General features: G+C 37.1%; 1 protein-coding gene across 8 annotated transcripts in view; it reads left to right on the forward strand.

Moving 5' to 3' along the window:
- Positions 1 to 14,183, forward strand: part of Tut4 (terminal uridylyl transferase 4) — an 89,747-nt gene that overhangs the window by 11,291 nt on the left and 64,273 nt on the right. For all 8 annotated transcript variants that reach the window (XM_055628706.1, XM_055628707.1, XM_055628709.1 and 5 more), the window contains exons 4-8: positions 788 to 965; positions 3,136 to 3,224; positions 5,417 to 5,468; positions 8,008 to 8,077; positions 10,505 to 10,631. In XM_055628706.1, the coding sequence (XP_055484681.1) occupies positions 788 to 965; positions 3,136 to 3,224; positions 5,417 to 5,468; positions 8,008 to 8,077; positions 10,505 to 10,631 (516 nt within the window). The remainder of the gene's footprint in view (positions 1 to 787; positions 966 to 3,135; positions 3,225 to 5,416; positions 5,469 to 8,007; positions 8,078 to 10,504; positions 10,632 to 14,183) is intronic.

Below are 14,183 nucleotides of genomic sequence, written 5' to 3' on the forward strand. Positions count from 1 at the left end.
TGTGTGTGTGTGTGTGTGTGTGTGTGTGTGTGTGTGTGTGTGTGTGTATTAGGGAATATTCTTAGGACCATTTGACTTGATGCTGCCTGTGTTGATTAGATATGATTGTTAACTTTCTGATATACTTAAGATACACTTGTCTTTGTTGCTACAGAATCATCAGCCAGCAGTTGAACTTTTGTGTTAGCTTTGATGTAGATTTTCAACATTTATGCTTGATAGTACTGTAGTGTGGTTTTGGATTTTGGATTTCTTTTCTTTTCTTTTCTTTTCTTTTCTTTTCTTTTCTTTTCTTTTCTTTTCTTTTCTTTTCTTTTCTTTTCTAACTCTCTTCTCTCTTTTTTTTAGAGACAGGGTTTCTCTGTATGGCCCTGGCTGTCCTGGAACTCAGTTTGTAGACCAGCTGGCCTCAAACTCACAGAGATCCACCTGCCTGTGCCTCCTGAGTGTTGGGATTACAGGCGTGCGCCACTGCCTCATGCAGTTCACACTCTTAAATACTGAGCTCTCTCTAGTTCTAGTAAAGCAGATTTTTAAAAAGTAATAAACTGATATAGTATCAAAAAATAAAAAATTATTTAAAGAAAACTAGCAAACTCCCTTGCTGTACTTTTAATTTTTTGAATCTTGTGTCCTAAAAGCAACACTTTTTTCTTTGGTTCAATAACTTATTACATGTTTTATTTCTCATGTATAGAAGGTGATTATTGTTATTTCCATTTTTCTTTCTTAAGTATAAGATCATTAAAGTAGAAACTTTTATTATTGTGGAACATTATACTAACAGGAAAAACAGGAAGAAAGTGAACTTCGATCTCTTCCATCTCCTTCCCCTGCTCACTTGGCTGCTTTAAGTATTGCAATTGTTGAATTATCGAAAGAACAAGGAATAACTGATGATGACCTCAGAGTCCGCCAGGACATTGTGGAGGAAATGTCAAAGGTTATAACATCATTTTTACCAGGTAACAGGACCATTTTATATATTTAATTCCTAGAATCAAAAGATACTCCTTTACTTCTTCCTGAACTAGGGTAAATTTCTTAATTCATATCCTCCTCTTTGTTGTTGTTTCTTAAAAGTAGGTGAATTTGAGTGTCTTAGGAATGATCCTTTTTGTATATTGACTTTGTGTTTGTGAATATGGGTGCTTATTCCTGGGCATGTAAATGTGGGATCAGAGGATAGCTTCCTTCCTCCTACTGTGTGGTAACTACCTTACGTCTGGGGTCTACCTCAGGGCCTCAGGTGTCAAACACCTGTGCCATCTCACTCTTCAGGAGCTGCTTTTATTAAAGTATCTACTTTTAATAACACAAGTTGTATGATTTTTAGTATGAGAAAAAGACTTTAAAATGCCAAACATGGGTAGTTTCTAACTGGTCAGATATATTTTACATTGGTTTATGAATATCATTGTTTCTCTTTAAAAGAGACTTACTTTACCATAGAAATATGTATGTGTATATGTACACATGTACCAGGTTGCTGCAGGGGCCAGAAGGTTTTAGATCCTTTGGGTTACAGGTGTTTGTGAGCCTCCTGAGAAGGGTGCGATGAACTGAACATGGACCCTCTGTAAAAGCAGCCAGTGTTCTTATCTGTTGAGCCATCTCTTCAGCCCTTGTGCACCATTGAGTTCTTAGTGGATTTTACAAGGGTTTTAAAATATTATTTTCAGTATAGCCATTCTAACATCACTAAGTAAAATTCTTATTGCTTAATGTTAAGGAAAAATTAAAGACTCGAGAAAATTTCAAGATGTTAGGAATTCAGGTTTATTGTATACGTTTATATATAGGCTGCTGTCTGTCTTTTCTTTTTTAATGTTGTGGTAAATGCACTTTATTTTTTGTTCTTTTTTTTTTTGAGACAGGATTCTCTGTGTAGCCTTGGCTGTCCTGGACTCCATTTGTAGACCAGGTGGTCCTTGAACTCATAGAGATCCTCCTGACTCTGCTTCTGTGAGTGTTGGGATTACAGGCGTTTAAAACCACCATGCCCAGCTGAGGTAAACGTATTGAAATAAGACTTAACTTCTTAACCACCCAAAGAGATGTTGGGGAGTTGATCATTTATAGCTACATACAGTCCTACTTTGAGATTCACAAGAAATAACATGGAAAAATGGAATTTCATTTTCTGTTATTTCTCTAATGTTTTTCTGCCTAAGTAATGCATTGAATACTGATAGAATTCTTGAAAAGTAATTCAACATTATTTTAAAAACAGGACCTACATTTTTTTATGATTTTAATGATATAGCTAACTTATACATTTTTAAGTTTGAAAAGTAGACAATTGAATTTGAATGTTAAGTTTTGAAGAAACTGACTCTGCCTGATCAGTTTCAGTTCTACATGCTATTTTCTCTTGCTGTTTGGTGTGATCTTTTGAAAGTATGCCTTATATTTGTAATAACACATATGGTAGTCTGAGAAAGACCTAGGTAGCTTCTGTGTATCTTGTACTAAGAACTCTTGATAGCCACAACTTTTTTATGTTTTAGGTTTGCAGCATCACTTGACTTGGAGTTTTTTTGTGTTTTGAAAAATCATTTGTATTGAATGTCTGATTTTTTTTTTTTAAGATTGGTTCTTACATAAGATTCTAAGAATATTTTCTGACAGTAGCTTGGCTAGGTGAATGAATGTTTTTGGATGGGTTCTAAATGAGCTGTTTGATTTTGAACACTAAACTTTTATGGTAGTTTTTTCTTTTGTTCTTTGTTCTTGTACCCATAATTGGGAAACATTTGTTGTTGTTTTATAGATCGGTTAGAAAGAATATCAGTTTTGTGAAAATCTTTCTGCCAGAATGAAAAGTCATGGGATGGAAGTAATATACAGTTTTCCACAAGTTTTTCTTTACTTGTTTTGAAGTATGTGTGTATGTGCTAGCATGAGCTCATGTGTGTGCAAATGCTGATAGGTTAGAAGAGGCTGTTGGACACCCTGGAGCTGGAGTTGCAGATAGTTGGAGAGCTGCTGTTGGGTGCTGAGAATTAAATTCTGATCTTCTGCAGGAGCAGCAACTGCTTATAACTGTCGAGTCATCTTCCCAGTCCCCCCCCCCTTTTTTTTTAATACTCATTTGCAGTTTTATGGTTTTTTTGTTTTTTTCCTTTATTCCAGAATGTTCACTGAGGTTGTATGGTTCATCTCTGACGAAGTTTGCCCTGAAAAGCAGTGATGTTAATATAGATATAAAATTTCCTCCCAAGGTAAGTAATTAAAAAAGAACCTTCCGTTTATGGTACTTAATTAGTATTTGATAATATTAATGGGTTATCTTTAGAGAATGGGTAGGAGGAGAAAAAAGCTTTGGGTTATGGAGTATTACCATGAAGATTAGACAGTATTTTTAAAGGTTAGTATTGCATTTCTAATAGGGAGGAACAACAACAACAACAACAACAACAACAAAAAGCCAACAGAGGAAAGAGTGGGTATTTGAGCTTATTGACTAGTTATTACTTCTGATAAGCAATGTTCAAAAGATTGAAACCAGAAGGCTGGCTCTAAAACTTGACCGAATAAAAACAGATTACTTGATCTCTCTAAACATTGTTTTCCTCAATTTAAAAACAGAGCTAAAATAGCCGGGCACAGTGGCACACGCCCATAATCCCAGCACTTGGGGAGGCAGAGGCAGTTCCATCCCTGGGTTTGAGGCCAACCTGGTCTACAAAGTGAGTTCAGGACAGCTAAGGCTATATAGAGAAATCCTGTCTCCAAAAAACAAGCAAACAGACAAAAAACAAGAACAAGAAAAGAGCTAATAACATTTTTTTTTCTTTAAATTTTATTCACTTTATAACATTTATTCACAATATAACATTTATTTATTTATTTTTCTTTTTGGTTTTGGATTTGGATTTTTGAGACAAGATTTTCCTATCTACTCTGGTCTGGAAGTCAGTATATAGTTCAGGCTGTCCTTGAACTTAGAGTAATCTTCATGCCTCTGCCTCTTGAATGCTGCTTTTATAAGCATGCACCACCACATTGGGCCCTGGGCTGGTGTTTCTAAGCCTGAGCCACATTCTGCTGGAGTAGATTGTCTCTGGCTCCAGATGAGGAGTAATGGTTCTAGTTTTGAGACAGAAATCCCCTGCTTCTGCCTACCAAGTGCTGGGATTAAAAGTGTGCTCTATCACACCTCGCCTAGTTTTCATATTACATGAGATGAGATGTCACCCTGGTAAGTGACAGTACTCAGTAAGCAGTAATCATTAGGTAGAGTTACATCACAGTGTCAATGATACTTATCGATAACTTGCTTAATTTTGTCAAATCAACCATTTAAAATTATCAGGCAAGGGCTGCAGGGTGTCTCAGTGAGTAAAAGTACGTACCCAGCAGGTGGGTAACCTGAGTTCAGTCGTTGGTACCTACTTCAAGTTGGAAACAGAAGGGACAATGCATGTTGTCTTCTGACCTCTCCATGTGGGCAGCCCCCCCCCCACAACACAGACAGTAATACAATTCTAAGAGTTATCAGGCAAAATTTTATGTTTGTCTCAGTTGGGGTTACTGTTGCTGTGATAAAACACCATGACCAAAAGCGCCTTCGTGTGGAAAGCGCTTATTTCATTTAACAGCTTGTAGTCCGTTGTCCAGGAAATCAGGGCAGGAACTCAAGGCAGGTAGGAACTGAAGCAGAGGCCACGGAGGGGTGTTGCTTAATGGCTTACACCTCATGGCCTGCTCGATCTGCTTTTTTATAGCACCAAAGACCACAAGCCCAGGAGTGGCACCACCCACAGTAGTAAGTGGGGCCCTCCCATATTAATCAAGAAAAAAAAATCCTGCAGCCATGCCTACAGGCCAGTCTAGTGATGATATCTTCTTACTCAGAGTTCCTTCTTCCTGAGTGGCTTGAGCTTGTGTCCAGTTGGCATAAAACCAGCCAGAACCATGTTTAAAGGTTTTTTTTATATATATAATTTATTTCATATTATTTCATGTGCATTGGTGTGAGGGTATCAGATCCCTTGGAAGTGGACTTGTAGACAGTTGTGATGTGGGTGCCTGGTGTTGAACCTGCATCCTTTGGGAGAGCAGACTGTGCTTGTAACCACTGAGCCACCTCTCCAGCCCCTAAAGTCTTTTTTTTTTTTTTTTTTAATGCTTTCTTTGCTTAAAGATGTTTGATTTGAATGAAAGTTTGACATTTAAATTTCTAGTCATTTCTAGACATTTGGCAAATTTCTATTTTTTTTTTCTGAGTAAATACTTCTGCAATTGTTATATTCTACTTCTCGAACAAGATTAGCTGACATAAAAATAAAAATACTACTCTGATTTTATTATTTTAAAGTAAAAAATGATTTTGTTAAATATTGTTCTTGAATCAAATCAATTTCTGACTAGCGTCCTGCTGCTTGTCCTTTGTTTTAATGAAACTCTTTAGATGACTCATCCAGATCTTTTGATACAAGTGCTTGGAATTTTGAAAAAAAGTGGTAAGTTCCTTGCTGTTTCTTTTATGAAAATTTATTTTCTAAAAATATGTGCACTGTGTTGTTTACATGTGAGAATGCATATATATGTGTATATTCAGTAGGTGTATCTGGAAATGTAATTTACCTATTGGTTAAGTGTATATATACACACACACACACACACACACACACACACACTATATCAAAGTTGATAATTAAAAAGTATTTTTTAACACAATAGTCGCTTTTTATCTGTAGAATTTACTTACGTACTTTATTTCAGTGCTAGGGGTAGAACCGAAGGCCTTGCACTAGGCATGTTCTGTTGCTGAGCCACAGTCCAGTCACTATCCCAGTTTTGCTTTCTGTTCTTTCAGTTAACCCACATTCAGTCGAATGTTCGAAAATTAAGTGGAACATTTTAAAAAGAAGCAGTTTTTTTCTTTTTAAAATTTTTCTTGAGACAGGATTTCTTTGTGTAGCCCTGGACGTCCTGGACTTGCTTTATAGTCCAGGCTGGCCTCAAACTCAAAAAGATCCACCTGTCTCTGCCTCCCAACTGCTGGGATTACAGGTATGCACCACTAGCTAGGCCCAGTGTAATTCTGTATTAAAAAAAAAAAAAATTAAGTTGTTTTATGTGTATGAATGTTTTACCTGAGTGTCTGGTCTATATGTACACTCTGTGTGTTCCTTGTGCCTGCAGAGGCACAATCAGAAGAGGGTGCCAGATCCCCTGGAACTAGAGTTATGGATGGACCTGAGCTATCTTGAGGGTGTTGTGAACTGAACTCAGGTCCTTTTTAACAACAGGTGCTCTTAGGTGCTCAGCTATCTCTTGAGCCCTTCCATTTCCAGGAGCTCCATTCACTAATCTTTTAGTAGCTGCCTAGTTACCAGTTTATTAGATGCTCTTCAGAGTCAGGTACAGAACACAGTCTACCTTCATACGACTTACGTTGTAATTGTTCTATTTAGTTATTCCTGCTAATCTTTTACAGTGCTAATTTATTTATTAAAATTTGTTATGCATGTATGATTAAGAAAAAACTAGTATTTATAGGAATCGATACTGCTTTGAGTTGCAGATATTTAATGGTATTTTAGAAAGTATCTTTGTAGGTAAAAGGGAACTACTATGTTATGGGCATTTCATATATAAATGAAGACAAACAGACCTGTCTTTATTTATAAAAAAGTCAGTGAAAAAATTTGAATGAGATACCAGAATTAGAAAGAGATGAAGAATAAAGATGTGTATACATGCTTTATTTCCATTTGTCTTGTTTGTTTGAGACAGGGTCTCTCTCTATTACCTTGGCTGTCCTGGAGCTCCATATATAGACCAGGCTGGCCTTGAACCTGTAGAGATCCACCTGCCTCTGCCCCTTGAGTGCTGGGATTAAAGGCATGTACTACCATCTCCCAGCTCAGTTTAGTAGAGACATCTTAATGCCCATTCATGAGCTTCCGGTTGGCCATTATCCTGGGAAATTAGTTTATAAGGAATCATATAGAGATATTTTAACAGAGTTATCTAATTACACAAAAACTTAACGGTATGTTATAAATATGAAGTAGGCTTATGCTTTTGCCTCTTGAGGCTCATTGAGAAGTGTTCAGCCTATTATAACTTAAACTATTTTTTTTCACCTGAGAGATCATCTTAAGTCATATAATGTAGGTTTAAAAGCATCTGCGTTTTAAATTCTATTTTACTCAATATCCTCATTATATCCTCTAGAAACCTGTGATCTGTAAGATTTGTTTTCATATTTGTGTTTCAAACCCCTATTGAGCTTTTTAAGTTACTGGCGTATTCGTTGTACAAAGTATTTCTGATATAACAGGTTTCCAGTATAGATTTTTAAATCAGTAATCCCATCAAGGACTGCTGAGAGGTTTTTCATTGAGTTTTTTTTTTTCCCAAATGAAATGTCGATCCATTTATTTTAAAATGGATATTTATTTTTAATTTTTAAGAAAATTTGTTTTCTATACCTATGGATTTTTGTTCTCTCCTTACATCACATGGGTGGTGGGGATTGAACTTTTCCTGCCGGGCAAACTTGTCAGACCCTGAAGCAAGCATTTATGACAGGAGATCTACTTTGGTGGTAGACATATGCTTCTCCTCCCCCTGTAATGCCTCCTCAGAACCTTCTATTAGGCAGATTTGGGAAATATAAATTGAGTGAGGCCAAGAGTTCTCCTTGAGTGGAAAAGCAGACTTGTACTTGTACTTGTCCCTCAGAAGTAAATGATGTTCCCTTCTTGATGCACATCTGTGAAATGTGTGTATTACTTGCAAGTGTTCAGACTTTTAGGGACGTTAGAAGCCCTTTCCTTTTAAGGTGCTTCTAACTTTGAACAGTATTTGAGACCATACTGGTGCTCTCACAGATGACTCCAGGAGAGGTAAGAGATTAAGGGTTCGTTTCCATAATGAGAAGAGTGAGTTCTTCTATTCAAGTAGTGAGTGCTTTTAGAATGAAAACTGTAACTGTTCATTATAAATGCATAGAGATGTTGACATTAACTTACTTCCCTCTCTTACTAGAATTATATGCAGATGTGGAATCTGACTTTCATGCGAAAGTTCCTGTTGTGGTGTGCAAAGATCAGAAAAGGTTGGTAATGAAGAAAATAAGGTATTTATAAAAAGAACAAACCTTGCCTGAGATAGCTCAGTGGGTAAAGTGCTTGCTGCACAAGCATGAGGACTTGAGTTTGTATCCCCAGCACTGAGATAACAAGCTAGTAATCCTACTCCTTGGAAAGATAGGGAGGTCCTAGGGGCTTGTTGGGCTGCCAGCCTATCCAAAGTGTTGAGCTCCGGGTTCAGGGAGAGACCCTGTTTTAAACAAGAAGGTGGAGAATAATAGTCAAAGACACTGCACATGGACCTCTGGCCACCACACACGTGTGAATATATTTGTCTGTGTCTACACACACACACACACACACACACACACACACACACACACACCCAGGACCAGCAAGATGGCTCATTTGCCACCTAAACCTGGCAAACTGAGTTTAACCCCTTGTATCCCATGTAAACCCCTGTTACCACACACACACACACACACACACACACACTCACACACACTCACAGACAAATACACACAATAAAAAAAAAATCAACAAAGTACCAAATTTGTGGCTCTGGAGTTATAAACATAAATTAAGAAATAGCTACTCTGATAAGGTTTTATTATGTTATAATCTAAGGGCTCGTGGGGTGAGCTTATCCTGAGACATGCATGGTAAAAACAGAGAACCAACTCCTCAAAGTTGTCTTCTGACCTCCATTTAAATAGGCAGGTGCATGTGCACACACAAATAAAAAATAATGGAAGAGATCTTTTTACAGTCTAGTTGTTTCATTAGCATGACTCATTGCCTTTCTAGTCAGATGTCTGTAGGACTGAGCAAGTAAAATAACCTTTGAAAAAGGAAAACTTACCGGGTATGGTGGTACATGATTTTGTACCCGGCGCTGGTGAGGCACAGGGCCAGCCTGTGTACATAGTGAGTGCCAGATCAGCCAAGGCTACACACTGAGGCCTTGTCTCGAAGAGAAGGAAGAGGAGGAAGAGGAAGTGAAATAATACTTGAGATCATCATGGAAAAAAAAAATAGATGTTCTTCTGTTGATTAAGTTGTTTTTTCTTGTAGTCTAATATTTTTCTCATTCAAGCTCAGAAGGTTCTATGGGGATCTAGTTCAACTTCCTTATTTGGGATTTAAAAGCATTTATGTATTATTGAATGTCTTATGTCTGGACCTTTGTGTCCCATGACACATGTGTGGCAGTCAGAAAACAACTTTATAGTGTTGGTGCTCTTCTCTAAAGCTTTGCATGGTTTCCAGGTTGGGCTTTAAAGGGTAGAACTGAGGTCTTCAGGCTGATTTGGCTAGTTACACCTTCTTATAGCCTAACTTCTTTATTTCCTAAATTGAAAAATTGAGACTTGGAGGGGATAATAAGCATTTGTACAAATTTATATCATTCAAGGCAAAATCAATACTGGAATATAAGCATTTGACATCTGTTAAGTCAAAACAAAACAGTGTTTCCACATTGTATTAAATTGCTGGCATGTAACAGACCGCTTCAGATTTATTCTTCTTTTTGCCACTCCCAGTCCACTATATTCCTTTCCACTTAAGGTAGCTCCTGTTCTCACTTCTACAAAAGCATGACTCATGGATTAATAGGTAAATTATAATCTTTAACTTGAAAGTAACAGTGAAATTATGAAAGCTTGAATAAGAAATTAAAAGTTGAGAAGTATAGCTAGGAGGTTTACTTTGCATCATGTACAAAGCAGAAAAGAATGGACTAGGGGAGAAGTATGCCCTATTAATTGACACTGAAGATGTTTGTGTTACTGCTAGCTTGAGCTTGTAGTCTTACCTTGGGCTAAATAACAAGATCCTCTCCTTATATCCTCCCAAAATGTGGGGTGATAAGATGGCTCCAGGGATAAAGTTGCTTGTCCTTAAACTTGACCAGCTATGTTTGATCTTTGGGACTTGAAGCAGAGAACCAACTTTCACAAATTGTCCTCAACTTCCACATGCATATCATGGCACACGTGTGTTCATGTGCAATAAAATAAACAGAAGAAATATTGTACTGTGACTTAGGACAGTTATTTTTTTATATCTGATTGTGGATGCTAGGAACTAAGCTGGGGTCCTGCAAGAGCGTGATAGACTCTTAACTGCTGAACCTTTTCTCCAGTTCTATAGTAACTTTTTTGGTTATTAAAATATGGTGACCAAGACTGGATCTTGGTGATGCATGCCTTTAATCCCAGCACTCTGGAAGGCAGAGGCAAGGTGGATCTCTGAGTTCAAGGCCATCCTGGTTAGTCTACAAAGCAAGTACAGGAAAGCCAAGGCTACACAGAGAACCCTGTCTCAAAAAACAAAAAAACAAACAAACAAAAATAAAGAAAAACTGACAGAGAAAGGTAGCCTCTAGGTTTTTGAAACATTCTGTTTTTAAAGGTATTAATGCAATGAAATTTGTTTCTCATTCACAGTGGTTTGCTTTGTAGAGTGAGTGCAGGAAATGATATGGCGTGTCTCACTACTGACTTACTTGCTGCTCTTGGCAAAGTTGAACCGGTCTTCACTCCCTTAGTGTTGGCCTTTCGCTATTGGGCTAAGGTAAGTGGAAGAGAAGGAAATAAGTCAGCCTTTTCTGACATATAAATTATAACATGTAGGAGAAAATAGTTGTCTGCTCCACACAGAAAATTGTGTGGCAGGTTTTATCATGGACATTAAAATAAGGTTTCATAGGCATGTAGAAAGTTCCCTTATCAATCCCCTAGTCGATGTTTGAAACTGTTGGTAACACTGAGCCATTATACATACTGCTGTTTTCTCTTTATTCACATCTGTGGTGAATTTATTTTATAAGTAAAAAAATAATAAAATAGAACATTTATGATAGAGCAATGCATTAAATTATTTGAAACTTCTAAATTGTTCATTTTGGAGTTTTCCACTTAAGTCATGTACATTTTTTTCATTTTATTTATTTTATGTTTACAAGTGTTTTTCTCACATGTGTTGTCTTGGATGCCTGGAACCTGGGGAAGTCAGAAGTGGGCATTGCAACCCCTAGGCATTTGAGTTGCCATGTGGGTGCTGGGAATCGAACCAAGACCCTTTGAGAGGACAAGTGCTGTTCACCTCCCTTTAATGAATCATCTCTTCAGCCTGCCTTTATGTGTGTGCGTGTGTATGTATGTATGAATGTTTATATGTTTTTTGTTGTTTTTTGAGACAGGGTTTCTTTGTGTAGCCCTGGCTGTCCTGGAGCTCGCTCTATTGATCAGGCTGGTCTCTAAATTATAGAAATCCACCTTCTTCTGCCTTCTGAGTGCTGGGGTAAAGGTGGTGACTGCCCAGGTAGCGAGTATTTATTTTTAAAAACAGTATTTTTGATATATGTCAGTTCTGAAGAATGAATCCAGAGCCTCATTCATTCTAGGCAAGGGTTCTGCCACTGATCTACAACCTGAGCTCTCCTATCAATCTTTTAAAACTACAGTTGAATAAGGAAAACTAAAAGTTTAGAAAGTAGAGCTATGTATAATGGGCACCATGATAATAAATTATTGTTATATATATGTTGGTATAATGTTCTTGTAAATGTATACAATTTACCCTTGTTCATTCAAATATTGATTTTTCTATTCCACTATCTGGTTTCAATCCAGACATTTCATTGTGCTGCTTATTCTAAGTATCACCTGTCTCAAGTTTGTATAAACATGCCACCATTTCTTCTCTATATCGTCAGTAAAACAACCAGCCACAATGCTGATCAGTGGAGAGAATAGGGTGGGACATCCTGGTCCGGAGGGGAGGAAAAGGAAGTGAGTGGGTGGAGAGGAGAGTGGAGATTGGAGGAGAGGACTTTAAACCACGAGGAGAGATAGACCGGAAATAAGAAATGACTAAAAGCAAGTATAATGGGTAAAATCTGAATGGTAGGAAACTATGCGGGCTTGGACGTTTAGGAAGGAGTGATCATTGCCCAGCATTTTGCTGTAAGTTAACTAAATAAATCCTAGTCTTTGTGTGGTGATTTGGTTATACAGATGGTTTAGGAATAGCTGCTGTTTAAAAGTTAAATCAATAATAAATATTAATATTCAACAACATGTATATATATTTGGGTGGTATTTGCCTTTAATAAAAGTGCTTGGGAGGCAGAGGCAGGTGGACTACACAGAAAAGCCTGGTCTAAAGCAAATAACAGCAACAAGAAAGGACATGTTCTTTACTATGTGTGTGTGTCTGTGACTGTGGGTCCATAGGGGCCATGGCATGGATGTAGAGGTTACCAGTCAGCTTTTGGGGTTTTTCCCTGTTTCACTGTGGCTTCCAAGGGTTGAACTCGGGTCATCAGGTTGTGGCAAGGGCTTTTAGTTGCTGAACCATCTCCTTTATTTTGCAGGTTAAGGGTTTTTTTTGGAAAATTTATTGGAGATAATTTTTTATTTGAGAAAATGTTATTGGAGATAATTTTATTGTGGCCTAATTCTTTTGAGAGCTAAAATAGTATCATTTTTATTGCTTTTTTTTTCTTTCCCTTTTGGTCTTTTGAGACAGAGACTTTCTATGTAACCCTGACTGATGTGGAATTTGCTTTGTCTTTCAAGCTCATCTCAAACTTGAGGCAGCCCTCCTGTCTCTGTCTCCTAAGTTGTGCAGTTACAGGCCACTGTAGCTGGTGTTTACTACTTCAGGGGTTCTTTTTCTTTCCACCCTTCTCCACACTTTTCTTCCACCCTTTCAGCCTCCTAACACTAGATAGAGAAAAACATAAAGGGGAACAGGGGTAATGTTATTGTTAGACTACTTCTGCTTGTTAGGGGCCATGAGCTCCTTGGGGCAAATTTGATCTTCACTGGCAGGACAGCTGTTTTCTTCTTCTAGTTTCTTCTTTGCATATTACAACCTAACAAACCGCAACCAACAGCATCCAACCAGCAACCAGCTTCTTGGCTTCCTACCATTTATATATCCTCTGAAAAGTCCCCAGATAAAATCACAGAAACTATCTGCTGCTGGCATAACCACACCTCTGCTAGGGCACGAGGCAAATAAATCATAGTCATCTGCTGCAAAGCAGCCCCTTATCCTCACACCTTGGATTAAAACAAAAACATACGCTTATAATAATTGTTTTTAAAAGAAACCAAAATTTCAAATTTCTCTCTACATTTCCCTCTTTCTGTTTTAAGCCATTAATTGTGCTATGTGTAGTGGAAAGTTATAAACGAAGACATTTTCCATGAAATAAATGCTTTTCGGATTAGTGTGCTAAGACCTCTCTTGCTCAGTTGTAATTTTTATCAGTTTTGATGACATCCACAGCATTTCATTTTCTGTGGAAATATATGCAAATCCACGTGCCCAGAGCAGAAGTTTCACTGGCTTCTCTTCTGATGTTAATACATTCTTATATAGTATATAGGCCTATTTAATTCCATAGTTTTTGTTATAACCTGGTGACTCTGCTGCTGTTGTCTGAAATGGCTCGTACTTTTTGCTTCAGGACCTTGAGCCAGGCCTTGGCAGTTGTGTTCTCATGTACCTTACTTTTCTAACTCATTATAAGAAACCTAGAAACCTAGAAATAATTGCTGTTGTATTTTCTACATGTTTCTTTCAACTTAAGGTTTTGAAACATTTTTGGTTTTTTTGAAATTTTACTAAGTCTCATTATTTTACGTAGTGAAAACATGATTTGGGGCTCAGAAAAAAATTTAACATGATAAATTTTTCTTGTATTACTGATACAAAATCATAGTTGATTGTTCCCTGGCTTGTTAATTATTATTTTATATATGTTACTGAATATTATACTGTACTTTAATTATAGTATCATTTCTAATTCCAGAGGAGCAAATTAGAAGGCAAGCAAATGCCTCAATGCATAAAAATACAAATTTGTACTTTAATAAATAAAAGTGTCATAATAAAATAATATATATTTTAACTATAATAAAATTTAATTATTACTATAAGTGTAAATAAATGTTTATTTATTGTAATAAATATTGTTGTAAATAAAAGGAAAGATTTGTCAGTGTCTTTGGCTGCTCATTTGGAGAGGAGAATTTGAGCAGCATTCTCCTCTGGAAGAGACTCCGTCACCAGACATTCACCCTTACAGTTAGGGAGAGGTTGTCCCCAGAA

Source organism: Psammomys obesus, unplaced genomic scaffold (assembly GCF_907164565.1).
Source record: "Psammomys obesus unplaced genomic scaffold, mPsaObe1.curated_primary_1811, whole genome shotgun sequence".
Taxonomy (NCBI): domain Eukaryota; kingdom Metazoa; phylum Chordata; class Mammalia; order Rodentia; family Muridae; genus Psammomys; species Psammomys obesus.